General features: G+C 31.0%; 2 protein-coding genes across 3 annotated transcripts; both read right to left on the bottom strand.

Moving 5' to 3' along the window:
* Window positions 1-631: 631 nt before the first annotated feature.
* LOC132727312 (uncharacterized) lies at window positions 632-9796 on the bottom strand. Of its 2 annotated transcripts, none has more exons than XM_060712744.1 (7): window positions 9667-9796; window positions 6478-6578; window positions 5564-5632; window positions 4696-4806; window positions 3164-3465; window positions 2670-2777; window positions 632-1878 (listed from the first exon to the last, which is right to left on the bottom strand). In XM_060712744.1, the coding sequence occupies exons 2-7, from the start codon at window positions 6506-6508 to the stop codon at window positions 1375-1377; spliced, it is 1125 nt and encodes a 374-aa protein (XP_060568727.1). In that variant the 5' UTR covers window positions 6509-6578; window positions 9667-9796; the 3' UTR covers window positions 632-1374. The 2 variants fall into 2 exon arrangements, with proteins under 2 accessions (XP_060568727.1, XP_060568726.1); XM_060712743.1 differs by having other exon boundaries at window positions 9623-9788.
* An 8993-nt stretch (window positions 9797-18789) lies between these two features.
* LOC132727320 (A disintegrin and metalloproteinase with thrombospondin motifs adt-2-like) lies at window positions 18790-25749 on the bottom strand. The gene is made up of 10 exons (XM_060712754.1): window positions 25391-25749; window positions 24636-24712; window positions 24193-24234; window positions 23413-23492; window positions 22691-22756; window positions 22244-22376; window positions 21318-21440; window positions 20924-21094; window positions 20298-20468; window positions 18790-19850 (listed from the first exon to the last, which is right to left on the bottom strand). The coding sequence occupies exons 2-10, from the start codon at window positions 24646-24648 to the stop codon at window positions 19456-19458; spliced, it is 1194 nt and encodes a 397-aa protein (XP_060568737.1). The 5' UTR covers window positions 24649-24712; window positions 25391-25749; the 3' UTR covers window positions 18790-19455.
* Window positions 25750-26831: the final 1082 nt, after the last annotated feature.

Here is a 26831-nt window from a genome sequence, read left to right as displayed (position 1 = left end):
TGAACATAATCACCTCTGTACCGAAAGTATATCATCTGAAACTGAACATAATGATAGTATCACACACAACAGTTTGTGTTCACTACTGAACATAATGACCTCTGCACCGAACAGTACATCATCTGAACTGAACATAATAATAGTACTATTCAACAGTTCTATTTCACGACTGAGCAGTCTGAATAAAGCACCCAACAGCATGTATTGCAACTGAAAATAATAAAAGTATCACCCAATAATACACTGCCTCAGCCAAACGAAATGATAGTAACCACTCAACTGTTTATTTTTCATGGTTGAACATGATGAGAAGAGCTATTTTAACCGAACATAACAACTGTCACACCCTACAACATATCATTTTTAACTCAACATAATTGTGTTACCACATGCCTGTTTGTTTTAAGAACTGAAACAGAACGACTAATGCACCCGACAATACATTGACTTGACTGAATAAAATGTAATCAGCACACAACATTACATTTCAATAACTGAGCGCATTTATATTTCCACCCAGTATATTGGGTTTTTGACCCAGCATATTGTATCTCGGACTCAACAGAACGACATTTAACCATGTATATCAGTCATTCTACACATAAGACAGTCCAGGCGTTCCATAATTTTACATAAATTTTGAAATTTCATGTTAAAATCTTAACGTGATAGTATGTGTAATACAAATATCACTCTAATCAAGTTATCCCATGTTCGACTGTTTTGTCAGGCTACAGACGTACATTCAAAGTGTGAAAGCTCGCCGATGATTGGCTGTTTGAAAGCCTGAAAGGTCACGAGAAGGTTCAATACAACATAATTGTGGTCGTCAGATCCTTACGTGTAGCGTTACAATTTTAATTAAGTGCTGATTTTAAAACTCTTTTCGAAACTCTTTAACGCATGTTCTACTTGTTTAATGTTAGTTTAAACAATATCTTTATTTCTTTTTTTCATTAACATAATAAAGTACATAAAGATACATTTCACGGATTGAGTAGGACATGTAGGAAGCTAGAAAAGCTTTTTTGAAAACTCTCTCCGCAATCATTATTTCACAATTTTATACAAATGGTAACCAAATATACAATATTTAAACTAAACTATACATATCATTACGACTTGTGCTTGCTTTCTTACGCATACACACCCTCTTTATAATAATTATTCATAGCAAATGTAAGAATTTGATTTGAAAAAAATATCACCCTGTGACAAATACATAGTATTCTTTTATCACTCATCATTTATTCAAATTTTAATATAATACTGATAGCATGCAATAGCGATATTAAAATTTGGAGGCTCTTCCTGTATTTGTTTACAAACACCAGCACTCTACATTTTATCATAAGCGAGTATATTCAGACATATTCATTCCGGGAAATATGATATAGCATTGCCGCGTTTTATTTCGTGGATATGAAATGGTGTTGAAACTAGAGGGTAATCATTTTTCGCATGATACAGTCTACGTAGTAAAATGCTTAAAACTGCCTGATCAAATCTGTGACACCTGCCATCAGATTTGTTGCTTATTCGACAAGATAACTTCCGATTTGTGCCTTGAGGAGCTATACAGTTTTTATTAACTGCGCACGCAGCCCACGTGTCTACTATAGTATGTGTGACGTCATCAAAATGAAACAACACAAATGTTGCCTCAACTTCCCCAAAATGGCGGAATTTACATCGATCTTCTTTCAGATACTCCATTGTCTGAATATCGGTGTGTTGAGCCACTGAAAACACTACACCGTAAGTAAAGAATAAGATTGAATTATCTTTACTATAAGTCAACGCGCGATCGACGTCACTTGTGACGTAACGTACGGAACTATCAGCCCACCATACCCAGCCATATTCCATCAATAATGTCTGAAAAGAAAAGATTGAAGAAAACATCAGACAACTTTGTAAGCGGGACTGCTCATTATTATAGATTATGATATTTAATAATTAAGATATAAATTATATCAAAATGTAGAGGAAACGCTAGAAATGTTTTAATAGTATTTTTGCCATTCTTAAAAATATGAAAATAAAGACATGTTTTTCTTCAAAGTATTAAATGGAAGAAAATAACGCTATAAAAAATCATTTGATATTGTTTTTTAGTTGATATTTATCAAAAATGATCATAAATATTGAAACAAACGTTGAAACAAGTATTCTTATAACGTTTGTTTTACGTGTTAGTTTTATTTTAGCTTTTTTGCAACTTATATTTATCACATTCGAGTCTGCTTCCTGGAACAAACCAGTACTGGTGTCATATTAGGAAACATGGGCGCTATCCGAGTAGGGCTTGAACTCATGATCCCTGGGTTGAGAGGCATACACCTTAATTTCTATGCCTCCTCTACGTGTTAAAGACCAAAATGACTGGTAAAGTCGAGAAAAAGATAAATAAGAAATGGTGTCTGTCATAAATATTCAATAACACATGCGATCCACTGAAGTTTTAATAAGTGTTCGGTAACGAGTAAGTCGAGTATTACAGGGGCCTGCAACAGTTTTTTTTAATGTTTAACATTTCCTATTTTAATATTCACTTTCAATTATTGGTCTATTACCATAGCTGATAGACAATTTTTTTTAAATGTTTAAGTACCTCAGTTCAACTTGACTATAGAAAAAAGCAAAATTACAATCTAACGTTCACCTACCATTATTATTATAGGTTTCCAAGCATAAGTTGTTAGTCTTTTAAAATGTGCGGGGAATTTTTCAAATGGAAAACTCCTCACTTCACAAATCTTGCAGTGTGTCTCTAACTGGAAAATAAACGTGTTTGTTATCGTTAGATTTGGAGCAGAAAATAATTATAATAGGTACCTCGTGCCAACAATTCATAAAAATACTGGGACATAATGATATTGAACAATATATAAAACAATTTAAGAACCAAATGGATAAAAAAATGCGTAGTAGTTTTTTATTCCTTTTTTTTTTTTAAAGTTTTTGGCTTTAATTTAAGGCTGTTCTGTTAAAGTCATACACCGACTTTGCAATAGTTTATATACACATAGAAAATGTCCAAATTTCAGGCATGGCCTTTTCTGTGAGCAGGAGCAAACTTTTTTGACTTCTTTGTACTTATACAATTAACTTCAGAGTTAATATTTGAGCAAAATAATCGTCAAACTGCTGCAGATCTTACCTGCTTTCTTTGGTTAGGATTGAGTCCCATATCATAGTAGACTATCTTGATATTTTTGTATTTTGGCAACAATTTCTCATAGACAGATTTAATCAAACCTTGCGAGATACCATAAAACCCACTATCTGCCGCAGTCACAACGACCGGAAATGTTTTAAACACAGTCTTTGGTGCTGACCGATTTTCGGCAATGGTATACATGTATTTGTCAGCCAGTCCACGTGGATAACGAGCGATGTGTTCCAAATTTTTCTCGAACGAGTCTTCAAACCATTGGTCACACATACCTTTTTCCTTGTGTTCTGAAATGAAAGGACTATAATTATGAACTGTAAACCATGTGATCTAGAATGTGTACCTATATTTACTTCAACGCACAGTATGCCTCAGAAACATAATAAATTTTCACTTCTTTAGAAAGGCAAACATGAATTCTGATAGAGAAAGTTTGATGCTTTTTACCTGCAGAGAGTAGTGATAAATGTTGGAAATTTTGTCATTATACTAGCAAAGTGTAAACAAACAAGTATCGTGACTTCCATACAAAATAGTAAATCACTATAACTATAATACTGATTACCAAAAAGCAACAGATGAAGAAAAAAAACAAAGGTTATAGTAATTTGTAACCTTTTTGGTACTATAAAAGTACAACAAACATAAACAGCTTTTGAGAAATATAAAACTTAAGAATTTCTGAGACTAAATGGGCCTTTCAATTTATAAAGAATATTGCCCATGATTCCGATCCAGTAATAAACATTTTTAATATTTAATACGCTTATTATTTAAAGGACTAATCAATCCTTCAATAATGACATGACCATTTGTCATTGTCAGGGAAATTTTCAAAATATTTACTGACAAAAGTGTCGTCTGCTCATGAACGGCAAGATATGTCGTCTGCTCATGAACGGCAAGATATGTCGTCTGCTCATGATCGGCAAGATATGTCGTCCGCTCATTATCGGCAAGATATGTCGTCTGCTCATGATCGGCAAGATATGTCGTCTGCTCCTGAACGGCAAGATATGTCGTCTGCTCATGATCGGCAAGATATGTCGTCTGCTCATGATCGGCAAGATATGTCGTCTGCTCATGAACGGCAAGATATGTCGTCTGCTCATGATCGGCAAGATATGTCGTCTGCTCATGAACGGCAAGATATGTCGTCTGCTCATGAACGGCAAGATATGTCGTCTGCTCATGATCGGCAAGATATGTCGTCCGCTCATGATCGGCAAGATATGTCGTCTGCTCATGATCGGCAAGATATGTCGTCTGCTCATGAACGGCAAGATATGTCGTCTGCTCATGATCGGCAAGATATGTCGTCTGCTCATGAACGGCAAGACATGTCGTCTGCTCATGATCGGCAAGATATGTCGTCAGGTCATGACGATGTTCGCATTAGGAGAATCTATCACCATTTGCAGGCTTAGAGTTGATGAAAAAGAGTCAGTTCTCAGAGAAGAACAATTTGAAATAACATTCATATAAAAAGTAAACGTCAATTACGTAATCCTACATACTCTTGGTGACGGTTTGCGTTGTCAAAGGAATAACGTGACGATGTGTACTGTTTCCGCTAACCTTTAGCTGTCCATATATTGAATTGTCATGGACTCCACTGTTTACTGTAACTAATGAAGAAGAAACAAAGACAATTAAAATAATTTGTAAATCAAATATATTCAAATAATTTTATGACAGGCAATTGTGACCAAAGTGCGTCTTATGGGTAAAGGTGGTCTAACGAATAAGATGTCTTTTTCTCAATTAAGAAGTAAATGAATGAGCAATATTTAAATAAATTTGATACGGACAATTCTGACCAAAGTGCGTCTTTGTGGCCTAGTGAATAAGGTGCCTATCTCTGAATTTTGTGATCCTTGGTTAGAGCTTTACTTTTAAAAGCTAGTAATGAAAAGGTTAATAACAAAATATAAAAAAACAGCAATTACAACAAAAAAAATCATAGCATTTCTTATATTAACTAAAATACAAGTAATCATGCATGTTAAAGGGCCGTTTACAAAAAAAATATGAATAGAAGAACAAAGGCCGAGGCAAACAAAAGCAAAGCAAAGCAAAACAAAGAAAGAAAGAAAGAAAGAAAGAAAGAAAGAAAGAAAGAAAGAAAGAAGGAAAGTAAGAAAGAAAGAAAGAAAGATATTTTTAGAAATATTTTTTTAAAGAAAGAAAATTAGAATGAAAGAAAGAAAGAAAATAAGAAAGAAAGAAAGAAAGAAAGAAAGAAAGAAAGAAAGAAAGAAAGAAAGAAAGAAAGAAAGAAAGAAAGAAAAAGGGTACATGTTAACAAACACACCTTCAAAAACATACAACCTTAAAAAGGCTCAATCTATTTTGATTAACATCCAAAACTTCCAAAACACTTACATTTCCATAAGAATGTGTACATTATGAACGTAGTTGTTACAACCAGGAGAATACTGTATCGCTGTTGTTCTGTAAATAAAGGGGCACAACCTTGTAAAGTCATTATTGAATATTAGTTATAATAAAGGGAGATAACCTCGTAAACTCATAATCTAATAATACGACCAGATCAATATTTTTCTTGTTCATGATTTTTAAGTTTGTAAGAAAGGCAGATAATCTCGTAAGTTTATGATTAAATATATTCAGACAAGACATTGTACCGATACCGATGATGTCTTTTAACAAAGGGAGACAACCTTGTAATCTGATAATTTCATATTTTACAATATATAACACGAAATGGTTTGCCATGGTTTGCTTTCGTTTTATGATATATTCCCCCATGCAAAAGTCCTGCATTTCCATGTTTGGTTTAGAATGCGTCACTTCCAATGCAAAAAAAGGGTTTGATGCCCTTTATATATTTAAATATAACTCTGAATTAATTTAATGTTTGAAGCATGAATCTATTAAAAATGTATAATGGTTGAATAACAATGTTTTAACAAATGAAAGCATAATGCACGGTGGAAGACACTGGTCAAACGATAGTATTATAGAAGTCAGGGACATAAACCAGGTAGACAGACGTTTCACTATTGAAGACGGCTCACACCAAGACGTTTCTATCCCAAATGGGAGTAAACTGTTTTGTTGAAGTTTCACTCCCTTTTTATACCAAAAATATTCTGATTCTTATTATTTACTTTTAAGACCTTCAATTTGATAAAAATGAATTAAAAAGGGGGGTTTCTTTTTATTTGTCTCAGTATTTTTATCAGTACTTTGTATATCACAATTGTGTATACTTATGAATGTAATAAAGGCTACCTTAAGGTTTCAGACACTAATATTTAGAAAATCAAACTTACTCATTAACCACTTGTATTTCCTCAAAGACATTTTCTCTTATACTTCTCTGCCTATTTGCATATGTTAGACATGCACACCTTTTACGTTCGCAACACTGGATCTTGAAAAAAAAGTTTAAGCCATTTTATTTTAAGTTTATTTTGAGAAATGATATTTATGCCTACGTTTATACAAACTATGAAATTATCAAATTTTATTAGCGTATCCAATGAAGCTTAAAACTGCATTTAGCAGACGACATTTGGCAGTCGACATTTAGTGGACGACAATGAGTAGGCGACATTTTGCAGACGACATTTATTAGAAGACATTTAGCAGAGGACATTTAGTAGACGACTTTTAGTAGATAACCTTTAGTAGAAGACATTTAGTAGAAGACATTTAGCAGACGACACTTAGAAGACACGGCATTTGGTAGTCGACATTTAGAAGACAGCATTAAGTAGACGACATTAAGTAGATGACATTTAGTAGAAGACATTTAGTAGAAGACATTTAGCAGACGACATTTAGTAGAAGACATTTAAGACATTAAGTAAAAGACATTTAGCAGACGACATTTAGGAAAAAACATTTAGCAGACAACATTAAGTAGATGACATTAAGAAGACGACCTTTAGCAGACGACATTTAGTAGCCGACATTTAGTAGATGACATTTAGTTGACGACATTTAGCAGACGGAATTTTGTATACGTCATTTATTACCGGACACTTTTCATAGAAAATGGAGGTTGACAAATCAAAGAAATTTATTATGAATTGTGACTTGAACAGCGTTAACCTAAGTGATACACGTCGTAAGTTATGATTGAATAAGGAAAACAAATGAAAATGTGTTAAGAAATAATATATCCCCAACAGTGATCTTATTGCTTAAATAAAATCACTATATTTGGAGTTTCGATGCGAGGAATTATAGGCTTACCACAACGGCTTAACTATAGTGATTCAATGCTGCGCACCATAACGACGCAGTTTTACAGTGAATTATTGAGCGATAAGATAACTCATACTATTTCGATTTTAACAAGACATCAGTAATTAAATGCTGTCGTACCTGTATCAACCTAAATTGTACGGAGCCCAAAAGGTAACATTTTGACACTTTTGATTCGATTTTACGTAATATCAATCCGTAATTACTTCTTAATTACGAAATATTAATTCGTTTTTAAGAAATACAAATTCGTTTTTACGAAAAATTCATTCGTTTTTACGAAATAGTAAATCGTTTTTACGAAATAATAATTCGTTTTTACGAAATATAAATACTTAATTACGAAATAATAATTCCTTGTTTAAGGTCATTGTACGCTTACCTACTAAGTACTATCACGGCTATGGTGGCAACGCTATTGACAGGCGATTATTTCAATTTATATACAATAGTGTTAAGTTGTAAAACTTGGGGAGGAAAAAAATCAATATTTATATTACATTTACATGCCTTATATTTAGTCTGGAACTTAATTTCAAGGCTTTCTTTATAAACATAACCAAAACTCTTTGAATCCCTAGAAAAAATTTATTCGTTTGTACGAAATATTATTTCGTATTTACTTTTTTCCCGGAACTTAATTAATTCGTTTTTACGAAATATGAATTCGTTTTTACGAAATAGTAATTCGTAATCACGAAATATTAATTCGTTATTACGAAATAACATTTCGTTTTTACGAATTAATATTTCGCTACTACGAAATAATTTTTCGTATATTTCGAAAAAAAACAACGAATTGATATTTCGTAATTACGAATAAATATTGCGTAAAAATGAATCAATATTTCGTAATTACGAATTAATATTTCGTAAAAACGAATTCATTTTTCGTAAAAACGAATTGATATTTCGTAAAAACGAATTAATATTTCGTAATTACGAAATATAATTTCGTAATTACTAATTATTATTTCGTAAAAACGAATTAAGTGGAAAATGTCACCTTAGGGGCTCCCTAAAATTGCACCTCATTGATTTCCTAACTTCTCTTTCATTTTAACTATTACGTCACTTGAAAGTGTAAATATCAAAGTCAACACAGTGATTATATTGCATGCATGTCTTTACCTCCTATATGTTCAATAGTGCAATGTTTGAATTCCATATCTTAAACGACGTATTCTTGTATGCAAATAAACGCTCTATCATTAATGCACTATTGTATGCGTAAGTGGCACGAGACTTTATATAAAATCATTTCCCGCCTTTACACTGCAGTATACTTCTAGACGCACAAACTCATAGTATAAAAATATCGCTGTTTTGCCGATTCTAACTTTTTTCATTCATGAATTGCATTTCGACGGGTGAAAAAGGCGAGATTTAAGCATTTAATAATTCAAAGCGCCTTTTCCGCCTTTTAGTTTGGTACTCCATAATTTTTTTTTGAAGTCTCACTCCTTTAAATGCGCCATCCTGCTTGTTTAGATGATCATGTTAAATCATGTACATTATGTACTAAATAGATACAGATCAATTATCATAGAATACTGCACACTGCATTTAACAGATGTTTCGTGACACAGCTTGAAATCGTTATTAAATGATACATGTTATAAATATATATTAAATAATTATTTATCTTTACGCAGCTTTAAAAAAAAATATATGAAAAGTTTAAAAGTGGAATGATGAAATAAATGTATACATGCATATTATGTTAACTTATGCTTTTGTTATGAAAAATGAACATTTTGTCATAGGAGACCGTTTTTTAAATATAAAAAACCTGTTTTCAGTTGCCTTGAACGGTCACTTAAATTACATTGAATGTGAAAATGTTTGTGCTAAAGGTAGCAAAACTTAAACAAAGTGTTATTTTCACTTCTATACAAAATACTAATACACTGTAACTGTACTAATAGCCAACACGATTTAAGATGCCAATGATATCACAGTTATTTCGTCGAAGAGAAACGTAACAAGGCACCACCACCACCACCACCAAAAACTACAACAACACCAATAATAATAATAATAATAATAATAATAATAATAATAATAATAATAATAATAATAATAATAATAATAATAATAATAATATCAATAGCACTACTTGTATTCATAACACAACTATTATACATGATAATTTATATAGTAAATCCAGTACATATCCGTACGAAACAACTCAATTTCCCGTACCTTTTTCGTTTTCCTCCACCAATTACTACACTATATTTCTGTACCTTAATTTTCCGTTTTCTTCCAGATTGCGTGTAACACTATATTTCTGAATGTCATATATATATATACTATAAGTTCTATAACTTCAAGCCATTTACAAAACTTTTTATCCAAGTTTGATCATAATATATCCAATAATAATTTATGCAATAATGACACTGTGCTATTAAATTAATGATGTGTATGTATGCAGCACAGCGCAGCTGTTCTCGTATAGTTTTCTACTTAAAACAACAACAATAAAATCATAAAAAATTGAACGATTATTTTATAATAATATATACGTGTTATTCTTGTCTTAAGAATGAGTCACATTCATCACAGTAGGAGTAAGTTTGCTAAATAATAAATACGACGATTTGTGTAATTTAATCTTAACTTTTTAAACAGACGGAATATTTACATTCATTTTACACATTGTCTTATGCCTATTCGCAGGGATACGAAATATATTTTTCACCAATTAGCCGTATTAAATCAGGTCACCAAATACATATTTAAATGCTATAATGCGTTGTGAGCCTTTTTGTACATAATGTATTCAAACAATGATATTTCGGAATAAGGACTTAATCATTGAACGCAAAAAACAAACTTAATCCGGATTTTCGTTTATTATGAAAGCTATCTTATATATCACAAAAAACACGGCGAAAAAGTGAAATAGAGCTGTACTGTGACTGATACAGTTATTTTTTTCATCTCAATGATGACTGTAATCTTAAGTCACATTAATGTTGTAAGATATATACTTATCTCTCACTCTATATCAAAATACATAAATGATTTAAATGGAAATGATCAGGAAAAAAATGTGATCCCTCGGAAACATTAAATACAGCAGAATTACACGAAAATCATATCTTTGAAACTTAGTATAGGATAGAATCTTGTTTGATATATACAATGAAAGGTAGATATAGTAAGTAATGAGATGTTAGATATCAAGTTTATTAGTAATTACTTAAAAAAAAAGAAGAACAAAGAAACTCATTTGAAATTTATCAATTATACAAAATGCCTAAGCCGTTAATAAGGGAGCAAGAGAAATATCTGCAACTTTTAGAACAAAATATATGTATTGCTGTGGAAATGTAATATGTATTACTGTGGATATGTATTACTATGAATACGTTTAAATACAGCAGATATGTATTACAGCAGATATTTATTACTGTGGAAATGTAATATGTTTTACTGCGTAAATGTATTACAAAGGTTAATGAATCTCATCGAGTAAAAGGGCAATGATTAAGAACTGCAACTCTACCTTATCTAGAGCATTTGTTCTTTTACACTTTGAACATTGTCCGAGACATAACTCTAAAACTACAAGAGAGACAATACACTAAGAAGGTAGGTAGATCCAATTGAGCAGAAGTATATAGTGCATTTTAACCGTAATTCAGCCTTGCCTAATTTTGGAGTTGCTGCCCTTTTTAATATCCACATTTTGAATATTGTCTGGAAAATAACTCTGAAACTATAAGTAGTATCAACAAGAAACTTTGTATGTAGATCTATATATCTTATTGAGTGAAAGTGAAATACATAAAACCCGTAACTTTGCTTTGGTATTGTTTCATTTTCACACTCTGAAACTACAATAGATAGTAAGAAACTAGGTACTTATCTAATTTCAAAACCTATTCGTTGATCATCAACCGGCTCGACCGGCTCTTGTTTTATGAAGCTGTAGGTGAAACTTTCGAAAAAGACACCAGTGACCTCTACCGTCAACAGTGATTGACTTATTCTTACTTAAGAGTAAAGGACCGAATATTTAAAGTAAAATTACAGACATTGGCCGCCGGTGCCGGCGAGACAGTTTTCCATAGATCTGTAATAGGGGCTGCATATAAATGTTGGCATGTGGGCCAAAAAGATAACTCTACAATCTCCAGAACAACCAGACGAAGCTACGTGACTTGATATTATGCCTTATATTCAAACATTTTTATATAGATCTTACTGCAGAAGGCAGCATTTAATTTCAACAACAGTTTACTTTTTATTAACTATAGGTTACTGCACATTATCACTATTTAACGTTCTTACCTGTCAGTTGGACTTTAGATATACATCATTGTTCATTTGTAAACTTGAATATAACACGTCAAACAGTGTGACGTCATAAATATTGATTTTAAATATTACCTTAGTACGGAAGTTAAGATTCGCAATGGGCCTATATAATATCTCTAAAGACACGATATCTTGTCCAAAAATTGCACTTATCAGGGGTTTTCTTCACAGGTTGGGGAAGCAGCCCAGTCCTTAATTTGGGGGATGGGGGATATTACACGATATATATGGGGAAAAATAACACGATATATTTACAAAAGGGGAAGAAAATTACTTGATGTTAATTCAATTTTTGGGGAAAACTTCATGATTTTAAAGAAATTTTCTTTGGGGAAGCAGGCCTATAACGGTTCCTGCTATATAAAGAAAAAAGCCCTGTTTAAATACACATATATATGACTGTTCTGAATATATAATTAATAATAAAAATTAATACAATGAAGACAATTGCGGAAAACGTTTTATTTTAAAAGTGTGGGACGAAAATCTGGAGATTGCTTGATTTCTGACATTATATCTAGATTCTACTATGTTTTGCATTACTGCTTTTTTTGAATAATTAGTAAAGAAATGATATATGGACTGACTGCTTCAAGTAGATATATATTTAGATGCTTGCCACATAGCAATAATTATTATTGCCTCCAAAGGGATAGTTCCCAATATATCTTATACTTAAAATAAGATAATAACTTAAAATTCTATTATCTTCGTTAAAACTAATAAAAAATCTTTTAGGCCTATACACTGGTGCTTTAATATTTTTTTTTCAAACAATTATTTTTTGATCAAACTATATCAGCATGATCGACATTGATATTTTGATATATGAACAAATCAAACAGCGTAGTAATGAAAAAAATCAAAAAAAAAATCTACAAAACATCATTTTTTCTTCAAAATTATATGCAAGACCATGTTTTAACATAAAAAAAGCGATTGTGTGTAATTTCAGGTATTTTCATCATTTTCTGTTAATTCAATACCCGATAGACACGCCTTTTTACCCCCCCCCCCCCATCTGTTGTCTCAAATGGTAAAAAAATGCATAATTAAGGCCCCCAACACTTGTTTTGTTTACGGAGTGTTGCTTAAAAAAGTGACCACTTTTTCGGCGCCGTCCCTCATCCAAAAGATGCATCAGGGGTTGCCAGAAGGGTGGGGGGGGGGGCAGTCCTCCTCATCGCCAAGAAAGTTTTGGACTTGATAGAGGCTAAAAATGACCTCAGGTCGATCATAAGGTAACCTGTGACCAACGCTGAAAACCTTTGACTCTATCTCAATCCATTAAGAAGTTGCAGCCCTTTGAAATCAATTTTCATGGAAAAAATCAACGCAAAACAGTGTTTTTGGCAATTTAGAGATGTCCCTTCCTTGCCATGGTGAAAGGAAATTTAAGACTGAGCATGTCGTTATGTACAAAAGCAATGGTCCAGTCAACATTTGCGCCAAGTTTGATTAGTATTGAAGCAGTTTTTATAGTTATATAGCAATTTAAACTTGTAACAGGAGACTTTTCGATGAAAAAATACATTTTTCACAAAATGCTCATGAAGTAATGGGTTAATGATAATTCCATGCCCTACTTTTATCTTCCAAATAGTATGCGTCGATGTGAAAATTGTTGTACATCTATTTTGCATATTTTAGAATGTCCTCAATAGTGTTTCTTTTCTTTTTTTCATTTAAACGCCAAGTATATCTGGATAAAAACTTGATAAACTCTACACCTACCAAAGAATAACAAAAGTAAAAGTCTAAGTTAATAAGACAGTATATCAGAGAGAATCAGCCAGCCCCAGTATACAGTTTGCACGATAAATATCCTACATGGATTCAGCTTTTATCTTACAATCTTGACCAAAAATCATCTATTTTAAATGAAATGTTCAAGACATATAGGAATGTATTGACTGCATAAAGAAACACTGCAGACCATGATGAGACAAAACAAATGTCTGGCTGATCTAATCGTCTGCATTTCTCGCTTGTCGTACATGTACACATGTTGCAGCCAGCGTGATTAGGGTTAAAGCGGCCTAAAGATTTTTATTTTCTGTTGAAAAAAAAACAACAACAAAACAAAACAAAACAAAAATTCTATACTGTTTCAAATTATGTATTTTAGTAAGTTTATCTCGGAAAAGTGCAACGCATCACTGTTAAAGCCTTTTTCAAAACAGCGCTCTGTGAGCTATTTTTAACGCTTAAGAGACTTTCGTTTCTAAAAATAGAAGATCGGGACACGAATCAGTCGCTTAACTTATCTAATTATAGATAGGAGGTTAAAAAGGTGTTCCTTTTTTGTTCATGTATTTTATCGTCGTCAAATTTCCTTTTCCACTCTAAATATATTTATTTGACAATTTTATGAAACGATTAACCTGAAAAGAGTATATATATTTAACCTATTGAAAAGCTGAAGGCCCGTTACACATGTAAATAGTCTTAAAAATACAGTCGAACTAACAAACAACCCCCCCAAAAAAAAAAAAAAAAAAAAAAAAAAAACAAAACAAAAAAAAAAACAAAAAACAAAACACAGACACAAAAAATAAAAATACAACATTTTCCAATGTCAGAAAATGAGTATTCATGAAAACAGAAATACTTATTCTTATGTTTACTCAGACGAGTTATAACGTACATACATAACATAACATAACATAAATTTTATTTCACATAAAATTGTAAACATACAATTTATAGTCAACTCATATTCTGTATAGTGTTAAGTGTTACAAGTTACAATTAGCCGAGAAGTATTGCTAACGAGTATGAACAAATGTTATGATATATGTAACAGAGTTTGCATAAGAAATACTTATACATGTAAGAAACAAATGTACTTAAACAAAGAAGAAAAAATATTTGTTAACTTTGCCGAGAAGTATTGTTGACAAATATAAACAAAGGTTACGACATAATTGCATAAAAGTACTTATACATGTACACAATAGAAAGAGATTTGTTCACGTGCCGAGAATTATTGGTGACAAGTATAAACATAAATGCACTTAAATATGTAAGAAGCTAAGTAGAAAGATATTTGTTAACGTTATATCATATCGATATCCACAAATCAAACGGAAATTATAGTATTTCTAAGATGGCATAACCGTTGTATATGTACTAATCATTTATTGTCGTAGTTATCTCCCATTTACTTGTAATCATAAGAAAAAAGTATCGGATATTAAAATCTTAAGTTATGTCCTCTCTTTAAATGCGTAGTACAGATAACTTGCCAGATTAGTAATTGTTTTGATATTTGTGCATGCCATTAGTGTTTCGAATTTCTGCATTAAAGGCCATCTACAAAAATATGGTTTAAAAACTTTCTACGTAAATTGTAATATTTCGGGCATATTAATAAGAAATGATATTCTGTCTCTACTAAATTTAATGGACAATTTCGACATTTTCTGTTTTCTCTTGGAATATTATCGTGCCTTCCTTTTTCTATTTCGAGATAATGAGCCGATAATCTAAATTTGGTTAAAATAATCCTATGGCTATCTTTGTTTATAACGCTTAAATACTTTTCGCACTGAAATTCCTGTTTAAAATGACTGTAAGACGAAAGTCTGTTAGAATTATTAATACTTGAATACCAATTTTGTTTGTAGATATCTAAAATTCTTTGCTTTATGACACATACATTTATATTTAAATTATCTTGTTGTAGCCAAACGTAAGACATTCCTATTTGGTTCAGTATATTTTTTATTTGATAAGCCCAGTTTTTTTCTCTGTATGATAGCTCATTATCTGCATCTTCTTTTAGCATGTTATACATTTTTTTAAGAATTGAGTTATCAGGTGACTTAAGTATTTTAATCCAGTATTTGAACATTATGATTTTACGGTATATTGCCATTGGATATCTCCCTATTTCTCCATATAATGCATCTTGATTTGTTGACACCATTTCCGTATCTCAATTTCGAACACTGAAAAATTACCACAGGGCAATAAAAGAGTGTCTGATTGATAGGTATATTGAGGCTAATTTCCGCACCCCCGGGCAGTACATGATTAAATGTATTGTGTGATACGTACAATGTCATGTTAATTAACTTGACAGTGAGAGTTATGATTTATATAATCTGATCTTTTTAATATATGTTATCTTACGAGGAAAATCATTTATTATAATAAAAAAAAAATTACTAAGTCATGACAATTTTATGATCAAATTTTGTATAATTTAATCGAACATTTCGTTAAAGACAAATATCCAAAATAGGTAATATATTATGCTAATATATTTGTCATTCACAGCATAAATAGCCTCAGTAGGTGGTTATTAAATATAATTTTCCGTCATTTAATGGCTTTGTAGAATCATCACAGCTCCAACATTTTTGTTTTCCCGTAAATAGTAACAACAGCAACAACTGCAACAGTAGTAGCAACAACAACAATAACAAAAAAAAAAAAAAATAGGAAATTTTCTACGGATGATTTGGTGCTCTGACCTACATGTATTTCCTCGAAATTCACCTTTCTTACACTTGGAAGTACTGACATAATTCCTTTATTTCAAGAATCACCTTCCCTTTGATCTGTGATTTTCGTTATTTTTTTGAAATTCAGTCTAAAGATTTTCTCTCATGTTAGTTTTATAATATTAAGTTAAAACATACTTTGAATTTGATGCAGTTTATCGTAGTTCAAACATTTCTTTTACAATTTAAAATTCATGTCTGACAAAAAAACTTCTTCGTTTACCTCTTTATTTTATTTTACCGTACCGCTGGTTTTACGCTGGTGTACACTCAATTGCTTTAAAATATACAAATTTTGAGCTAACATTTTCCTGAATAAGTTTTTTAATGATAAACGAACGCTGTTATTTATCAAAGCATTTTTCAAAGTCTACAAAGGCTAAGTATGGGTTGTTGTTATCAGACGCAGTTTTTATTATTGATACAGTTTGGGTTTTTATATATGTATATGTTTTATGATTTTATAGATAAGGTTTTTAAGTGAGTCGACCCTGGAAGCTGTACTGTCGGCCGCCATTAACTGGAAATATATATAAAACAAAATATATTTTGCAATTATTTAAATGTTATTTTCCAATTGAATATACAATTTAATGAGTGCGTGGTAGTTTTACGGATATTGTGAATGTAATAAAAAATATCGACGTATATAGTTTACGCAAAAATATTATTTACAAAACATATTACAATATGAAGAAACATGTATATTAAACACGATGCTATTTAATTACCTCGAAAATATATAGTTTGCAATTATTTAAATGTATTTTCCAATTAAATATACAATTTGATGATAACATTGTAGTGTGTTAAATGCACAGTTTTAGACTGATAGGTAAAGATGCTTCAATGATAGGGTAAAATATGTTAAGGAAAAATCAAATGCAATTTAAAATACTGTTTTATGATTTTATTTATAGTAATTAAAGCACCTGCACCACTATCATATAACCTTACGTGTATTTATGTATAAAATAGCTGCAATAAAGTATTATTAAACTAACAAATAGACACACTTAGTTCGTTATACTTCCTTCTTAGCTAGTGATTATTTAGTAAGCAATATTTTCCCGATAACTTTGAGTGTTACCCAACAGTAATTAAGTCAAAGTATGGTTTGGCAATATTGACCTGAGACATTTGCATATTCAATGACCTTTTGCCGGTAATTATAGGATTCCGACGTAAACCATACGGATTTTAATGATTATAATTCAACGGGAAACGTATAACTTACCAGCCTACCTCTTGACTTATAAGCCTCTTGACAAGGAGTAAGACTTTCAGTAAGTTGTAGGTTTGAATCATATGTTGTTTTATGTTTTCTTGTATGATTTATTATTATATTTTTCTAGACTTGATCTTTATGTTTTATACATGCGAGTCACCCATTGTGCAACTATACATATTGAAATTAATCTATTCATATAACGTGATCACAACTTCCTCGTTCTTACCACTCGGCCTACAAACAGTATTTAATTATTTATTTTACACTGTATAATATTATTTGATTAAAGTATCGAGATTTGTAATATCATTACAATTTTATGCGTAAATCATAATAATAATAATAATACAAAATTAACGAAAAACATCCCACAAATAAAAAAGTTTAATGTCAATAATGCCAAACAATGGGCATCAAATAATCCGGAAATTCACATAATTATGATATAACATAAAGAGAAACCAGAACAAAATGACGATGCCGATTAACCTTTGTGGATCAATCTGTATACGGCAAATAAACTCTAAAATTACCTGTAGTTAATGTGAAACTACAATAGTCCATTGCTAATAGTAAATGACATATATCAAATACTCCATGTACACTACACAAACAAAGTTATAGAGTCTCAAATGATAAAGCGACACAAACATGCAGAAAGACAGTATTTTATTATGCTTCAAGTTACAAAATTTAAAGTTTATATTTTAATAATAATTCTTTTTTTTGTGTACACACGTGATAACAGCATAAAATCGTCTAGTTTTACATTCATAAGATAGGACGATTTATTTCATACTGTTGAAGTTTGATAGAGAAATAATTTTGTTAAAAGTTACCGTCTAACTTCCTGAATTCAACAACTATAATTTGCAAACGCAAGTTTAATCGGCTATGAAATATAATTGAGAAATAACAAGTGATAGCGACTAACATAGATATTAAACGATTTAATGCTACATTGACTTTCTCTCACCATACCACAAATATTAGCTTGAAATATAAAACAACAACAACAACAAAATAAAACCAACAAAAAAGGTCGTCCATTATATGTAGCATACTCAATTTGATGACTCTCGTTCTTGGACATAGAGGTAAATGCAAGCTATCGTCTGCATACCCTAACATCGCCTCGAGAAGAATTCAACATTTATATAAGTCAAATTGCGATAAATCATAATACCATGGATAGACAGGTTCATTCCACTGTATAAATTATACAAATAAATCATCTAACAGTTTATATAATTATCTTTAACAGAGCAAAATGATAATTTATTTAGACAATTTATTTAGATTTACAAGTACATCATCTTGTATAAACTTATTAATACATATGTCAACGTGAGATACAATAAGAGAAGACTAATGCTTAACAGTAATGTTAAAAATTTATTATATAAACATCAGACAATTTATCATGACAGATTTGAGTTACCTGTCGACAAGTAATTATTAATTTCTTAAAGCAGGAGCGGTTTTGATGAAGGGTGATAATTGTAACTCTTATCATAAGAATTTTCGAACATCAATACTTTTTATTTAATCTTAAATTGTGCCAGCTTGAAACAAGTTGATTTAAGAAAAGTCTGGACGGTCATGCTATGCCTTAAAAATGCTATCATTGTTTCCCCAAAACTTTTGTTTTTATTTTGGTATTTTTCACCAGTTTCCAAAAATAAACTCAGTTGCCATATACATAAACAATATTTTGTTTCTTAAGCCATTTTGGCAATTGGTATATATAAAAGAAAATTAGTATTTTGTATGGAAGTAAAAATACTACTTTGAATAGATGTTGCAGCCTTTACAACACATTACTGCACATTCAGCGCTAGTTTCTTTTGGTTTAAGTATTCATTATTAAAACATTATTTAACAAAGTTTGACATCTTACAGGAAATTAAAAAATATGGATTAAAAAGCCTATACTGATTTACTTCAGTATTTCTAAAATCAACCTAACTGTACATAAGAATTCCGCTGAACGAAGGCCATCTGTATATATCCGACTGCAAATAGCTATCACTATAACGCGCCTTCACATATACCTTTTCATTTACCTCAACCCGAGAAATAGCACTGATGGAACTGCAAACCGAAGTAGCTTTTTCAAACCCCGTGGTGACCGCAATTTGCTTCGTGCCCTTCATGATACCAATGATAATATGCCTGTTTCCTTGTTGGCAAACATGGGCTGTGAATTGGTATACCCCGGCCACAGGAGCCTTGAAGATGCCAGTTGAAGGATTATACCCTTGTCCATCGTTAATGTTGATGTGTGGAAACACGAGCACTTTACCATCTGGGTAGTAACCATTGCTACTTGTTGTATACGCATCAAAAGCAACCTTTTCTGAAAAATGTATTATTTAGGAAACAGATATCAATTTTGCGCATGGATATAATTTCAAAGGTCGATATGCCTGATTGATCAAGTATACAGCATTTTAAAGACTTGCCGTGCATTATTTTATTACCTTGTAAAAATATCTCAATTCTTAAATGCTGATAAAAAGAGAATTGATAAAAATATGTTTCATTGAGCGTCATTTTTCTGACGTCATGTGGTTAATTGACGCTATATTCGACGTCAAAAGGTGAGCAAGCATTCGTTCTTCTGTGATGTGCAAATATCGTGTCAAAATGACTATGAAAGCCAAACCTGTTTGATAGAAGAAGTTGTTGAAATAAAATATTTGATCTAAGACTAGCATAGTACACAAAACGAATTCTTTAAATGCAATTCTAGAATTTGTAACCTAACTGTTGGTATGGCTAGATATTATAAAACAGACTTTACTTGTACAAAGACCAACTTTACACAATTCGGCTTCATCGTTGTTGCCAAAGCAATGGTTTCCGAAACGTTCCGGGCGAGGTTTTGTGCATGATCGTATCCGACGGCGCATTCCAGTATCACATGTCGCGGAACATGTTCCCCATTTACCCCAAGAACTCCAGCCTCCGTGCACTTGAAAGAAAGACATGTATATTTTATCGTATTTCAAACTTAAAGCAGGCTGTGCAAATATCGCTGTAAAATATAAACACAAATTAAGCTCTTTATATAAATAAAGTGACTATTGATGCAATAGGAGTACTATCCAAAATATGATTAACGTTCCAGCTTACTTGACACTAACCTTTTGAGTTTGACACAATTACACGCATGAGTGATACATGCATGGGGAAACATACAATGTGTGGTTGAACAAATGTGATCTAAACACAATATTTATGACACTACTATGCCTTAATAAATCAATTTAAGTCAGCCGAAATATATTCAAAGGAATTGATGATTAAGTCTATTAAATGAACATCAATTGCAAGGATAATGAAACTTATACACCTTGCAGATAATAATAATACAACTCTTTGAGTATATTCGTAAGTATAAAAAATATTTTATTTCAATGAATTTACCAGGACATAATTGAAGACTGCAAGATTTCTTTTCAATTTTGTTTCCTGGGCAGTCAAGGCCACCATTTTGTGGTGTCGGATTATTACATGTACGCTGCCGCAACAGTAAACCATTCCCACATGTGACATCACACGATGACCACTGTGACCACGACGACCAACCACCATCAACTGCAGGATATATATTATATTTCATATTTCACTAAAAGTAATATTGTAAAATGTTTTGCACATTTTTACGAGCTGCTTACAAAGTTTTACATAATATGTAAAACAACAACAACAACCAATTATGACGTCAATTAGTATTGGACAGTGACGATAATGTTATTTATGATACTGCTGCAAATATATGATTTGATTACTATAACCGACATACAAGTAGCATACATACCTAAATTACATAGGTCGCAAAACCGTGGACAAATTTTCTTGGCTTCATTTTTCACTTCACATATACTGAACATTGAGTTCAATTGAGCACAATCAACATGTTTGCTATCCTTGCATTCAGAGTCTGTAGAAAACAAAAACAATGTTCAAACGGCAATTGTTATATGCGAAAGTGATTGAGTACTAATCGAGGGAGCGGCGAAAGTCAAATGACCAATACACCCCATTTCTGAGATATAATTGTCATGAATTTTTTTATCAGTATTTAAATGAACGGGAAGCAAACGACTGTCTTGTCTCTGTGCAATTAATAGTTATGCAATTCATTTAAGCTACTAAGATCAACTAAATGATGAACTATACAGTTTTGTTCTAAAGCCTAGTGACTGCATTCTGTATTTTGTCTGCTTGAGGATATACAAATGAGAATCAATTGTCCTTTAAATTATACAAAAACGCAAGTTCTGAAATATAAATAGCCTAATTCAACGCAATTTGAAATTATTAAGAGTTACATTTAACGTCAGTTTAACATAATAAACAGTTAGCTTGAAAAACAATCTAGTCAAATAGACAATATTTGAGCACTCTGTCTGCTAAAAAAAATATTTTACTTAACATAGATGTTTTTCATAATTGGATGTCCAGCGCATGCAGAATCATTCATGGAAACTGCATCGTGACCGAGTGGTTAAGGTATTTGATTTGAAACCACTTTCCTTTTCTTACGTATGTTTCAAATACTGCCAGGTTTGGAGTCGATTTTACAGTTAACTTTCAAAACTAAACCATGGCTCAATTTTAGTACATGTATCCATTCGTGCCTGAAATAATGCAAGGAAGGACACCTAATGTCTTCCACCACATAAAAAACTGAAAAGTCACCATATGACCTTCAACAGTATTCAACCTTCAACCAAACCTTACTTGGAGGATATGTACAAATATCCTTGTTGCACTTGTTTGTCGAACAGCATTCTTGGCAATAACTTTTGTCAGCACTCATTTTCTGTACTGTAACTTCGGAGGTATTTTGTATTTCAGCAAATCTGCCACATGTCTGAAATAACAATGTTACTCTTTTAAAACAATATTTTGTGGTATATTTCCCCCAATAAAGCTACTGGATTTTAAGTCAAACACTTATCGGGTCTTAAGCTAAACAATTGTAAAATCTTTTCTTTTCTTTCTTTCATATCAAATTTTAGATGCACTCATCTACAACTTCAACACTACTTGTTTAATGCTAGTCGACTTTTTAGAATCGTCATTCAAACGGTTTCAACTTCAAATTAAAATGATATCTTCAAATTAAAAAGTAATCATTTATAAATTGCCTACAAACGGAATATACCGATAGAAATGAACGATTACCTTCTTGTCAATACATCCGAGGCTAAACTGCACTTGACTGGTATATTCTCGTTTTTTGTAACAAACCTACAAGAAAAATATAAAAAATGGTACAGGTAATATCACATGTTTATTGTTTTTGGAAAACCTGCCTATCTATCTATCTACACAACCATCCACCAAACCACTTCCAAACCGCGGCATACGACTAGATTTATCACAAATAACTGCGACTGATGTCTTTCTTTGCGTTAGATTTCCAAATCTTGCAAACTAGAAACATGATCACTTAGAAACAGTCAAAATGTTGAATGCATGTCTTTGTCTTAATTTCTGACTGTCTATAAACGTTCCCTCTCTCCCGTTTATTTAATCATTCATCTACACGCCACGTCTATCTGAATAAACGTTACTAGAAAGAATAAGAAAGTAGGTCAACTACTAGGTTAATAAGACGCTGATAAGAATCTTAAAAGTAACATCTGAAAGAAAACAGTCATTTTGAGCTGTTAAAATCGTCTAATTTTATTTTCTAAACGTCTGTTACATAGATGTGCAAGACGCGATATTCAAAGAAATTCCAAAATTTAATAATGATATAACAGTGATAAACATCATCTCACTCAAAAAGTGATAGTTCAAAATTTTACAATACAACTACATGTAATACCTTGCAAATGTTTAAACAAAATATTGACTAAAATACAGCTTTATTCATTCAACTATTGAATGTGTTATTATACCTCTCCTTCGGAGCATGTTTCAATGGACGTACATTCTCCTAAGCTAAGTGCATCAGAACACGTGAAGCATGAAAGAGACGCTGAAATATGGTTTGAAAATATATATTATGATAATAATTATAATGATGATTCTAAGTGTGATTAATGAATTGCAAATATGTTAAAATATATTTTTTTTAAAAATCATTAATTTTATAATTGTATTAATATTCCACTCTTTAATTGAGAAGTTTATATCAAATAACGCATTATATAAAGGCAAATCTTTGTTGGTTATCATTACTAAAACAAAATCTGTACGGTGTGACTCAGTTGCGCGGATTATTTCACAGAATAATATCTACTCAGAGTGAGTATAAAACGCTTGTTTAACTGGACCGGTATTAAATCACAAGTCGATGCAGATGTGGACACAACATAATTTTTTTACTACTTAACAAAGATGCAGAAAATTATGAAAAACTAGTGTTACGCTAATTCAAAAGTGTAATAATTTAAAAATATGACAAAAAAAAACGTTTGATTATTCATTTAACTCTTTTGCAAACAATCTTATTAAGATCTTATCAAGTACAGAACTAATTTTAGTATTATTTTGAATAGTCCGGTTTGTTCATGTGTTAACGTGTTCTAAAGGACTATGAATGTCGATCTTATCAGCAAATTGCTTTCAAATAAATATAATGTACGAAGAAGGACGAATAATGCCGGACTTTTTCGAATCCTAAAGAAATTTTTTTCACAAAACATTACTTTAAGGAAATTAATGAATGCTTTTACCTGTACCGCTGATTGTAGATACAAAAATAAACATTGTAAAGCCTAAAACACAAAAGAATGTGGTTAGTTTATGAAAAGACATTTTTTGCAAAACTAACAAAAAGATAGAAAGACAAATATATTTTTTCATTCAATAGTAATGTCGTTATTGTCCTGTGCAATTTACAGACTATCCATAAACTACATGTGCAATTATTTTAAGTGCTTGTGTTCTGACATGGTTTTATATCTGGCTGGAGTTATATTAATATTTTGAAAAGAATGAAATAAAATATTGCGTGACAGTCTTAAATACTCCGCACCATGTACTCTAAGTAATCAAAAATACAATGTCATCTATCATCATAATTATTATCATCATACAATATAAAGGAATAAATCAATATTAATATCATGCATACCGATCAAAGCAAAATTGTAAAACCATAAAAAATACTACTTACATTGCACCAACATTTTTCCTCACTCGTGCATTAGTTGTTCTTCTGGAAGTTCTGTATTGCGGTTGTAAAATAACAGTCTAATATAGATAAATAAAAGTAAAATGTACTTGAAAAACAGAAAAATATAACAATAAAAATATAAAAAGGAAGAAAAAAATATTGTTCAAAAAGAGAAGTTCTTCAATTCTATGCGTTTTGATTGTTTTTTGCACATTTGTTTTGAAACTTTTTTCTTGTTTAAAGTTTGAATTTTGTCATTTTTTATAAACCGAACATCTTTCCATAATTAAAAAAATAAAAAAAGGGAATTTAATTAGATAATTTTAATAAAAAGTAGCAAACATAGATGCATATTAAGAAAAAATGTTTTTGCTTTGATCCTTTGATTGTATTTCAAAAATTTAAAAATATGCAGTTTTTTAAACGAAAATATAGGCTTTGTTCACAGGTAAAATTAAAGAATTTATCAAAGAAAACGTGCAATGAAAATAACCCACCAATTAAAGTTGGTACTTTACTCTCATTTTAAAAAGAATTGTAATGTTTCATAATTTCAGAAATTTAGAAAACAATAAAATAGAATAAAACATAAATAAGTAAAATAATAAGACAATTAGAAAACAACGTTTCATGTAAGTGTTGGCAATAATTTCAATGAGATCTTTTGACGAGAAGTATTATAATAAACTTGTAAAGTAATGATCATATAGAACATAATTATGTAACCTCATTAAAATATCTACAAAATAACATACCGTCGTCCAAATTCGCGCAGTCCAAGAAGTAAATTATAAAAAAAACAAAGATTAGACTCGTAGATTCGTTGTCAACTGATAAATTTCTCTACCTCGTTTAACGTTTATATTGTGTGTGCGCTCGCCTCCGGAATGAACCATTTGGGCGAGACGTTTTTATTTGGAAACGATGCCCTTTTATAAAAGTCGAGGCGGTGTAGAAGTAAACAATTGAAATTTTATCTTCCTTAATGACCCTATGAAAGCTTTTGTATTAAAATCGTTAAGTTTATGTCTTAGTCGTAGCAATCGTATATGAAATGTTTATTTTACATGGTTTGATTATATAAAAATGACGTTACAGTTTTTAGTAGAGTTCAACTTTGATCACATTGAATATTATTTATTCCAAAAAGGACATCACTGACAATATGCAAACATTAAAAATGGAGAAGTCCCTCAACGTGTTATTTATTTTATTAACCTTTTACTTTCCGCGCATGCCCATTCTGCGTAAACTATGCCAAAAAGAGTTACCGAAAGAACACATTTTAAGTATCAACATACACAATTCGACCCAATCCAAAGGATCTAACAACAGTTTAGAAGATATTATTTTGACAAACAACCGTGAATATAACTTGAATATTAGAACATATCTAGAACTATCTGCATCAGTCTTTGAATCCAGCGTCTATCAAATTTGAAGGACCATGATCTGTTCGAATATGCCATAAGAGCCTTCGTACACAAAACAACATTGGACTTAAACCATCTCTTAAATTGTATTGTGCTTGAAATGCTTAACCTTGATATAGGACCCTATCTTCCAACGACAATAGAAGGTAAATGTGTAAATTCAACTTTGAAGTAATTACTTGAATTACTTTAACTGTTATGAATTACTTGAAGTAATTTCAAGTTTGACATCAAAAACAGTCACTTAGCATCACTTTATGTGATGTGTCTTAATAACTTTTGTTAACGCTTTCGGAACGCTTGTTTTGTTTATCTATTGAAACATATGCTATTTGATATAATTTTCCCTAGCAACTGATATTACAAAATGTTACAAAATGCCAACATTTCAAGTAAAATGTACCGAAAAATATATAAATTACTTCAATGATTATGCCCTAATAAACTATAGGATATCAAATGTGAAACAAAAGATAAAGGTATACTTTTGGATTTTGTTATGTAGAATTGCAAGATGTAAAAAGATGTAAAATAAAACAATTCATTACTACATTGATCCTAAGAATGTTATCCTGCCAACTTTCACATGTATTCAAATGTAAAACATATCTTTAACATTTTTATTTACAATATATGAACATTGATAACATTATTGAGCGTATTATTATATTTTTGTTTGCTTATATTATATTAATGAAATACAAACAAATGAAAAAAAACATGATTTATATTTTACAAAAAAAAAAAAAAATAAATAAATAAA

Source organism: Ruditapes philippinarum, unplaced genomic scaffold (genome assembly GCF_026571515.1).
Source record: "Ruditapes philippinarum isolate M1 unplaced genomic scaffold, ASM2657151v2 ctg3248_1_1_1_1, whole genome shotgun sequence".
NCBI classification, from domain to species: domain Eukaryota; kingdom Metazoa; phylum Mollusca; class Bivalvia; order Venerida; family Veneridae; genus Ruditapes; species Ruditapes philippinarum.
The sequence above is the reverse complement of the archived record's forward strand: the minus strand, read 5'-3'. Positions and strand labels throughout refer to the sequence as shown.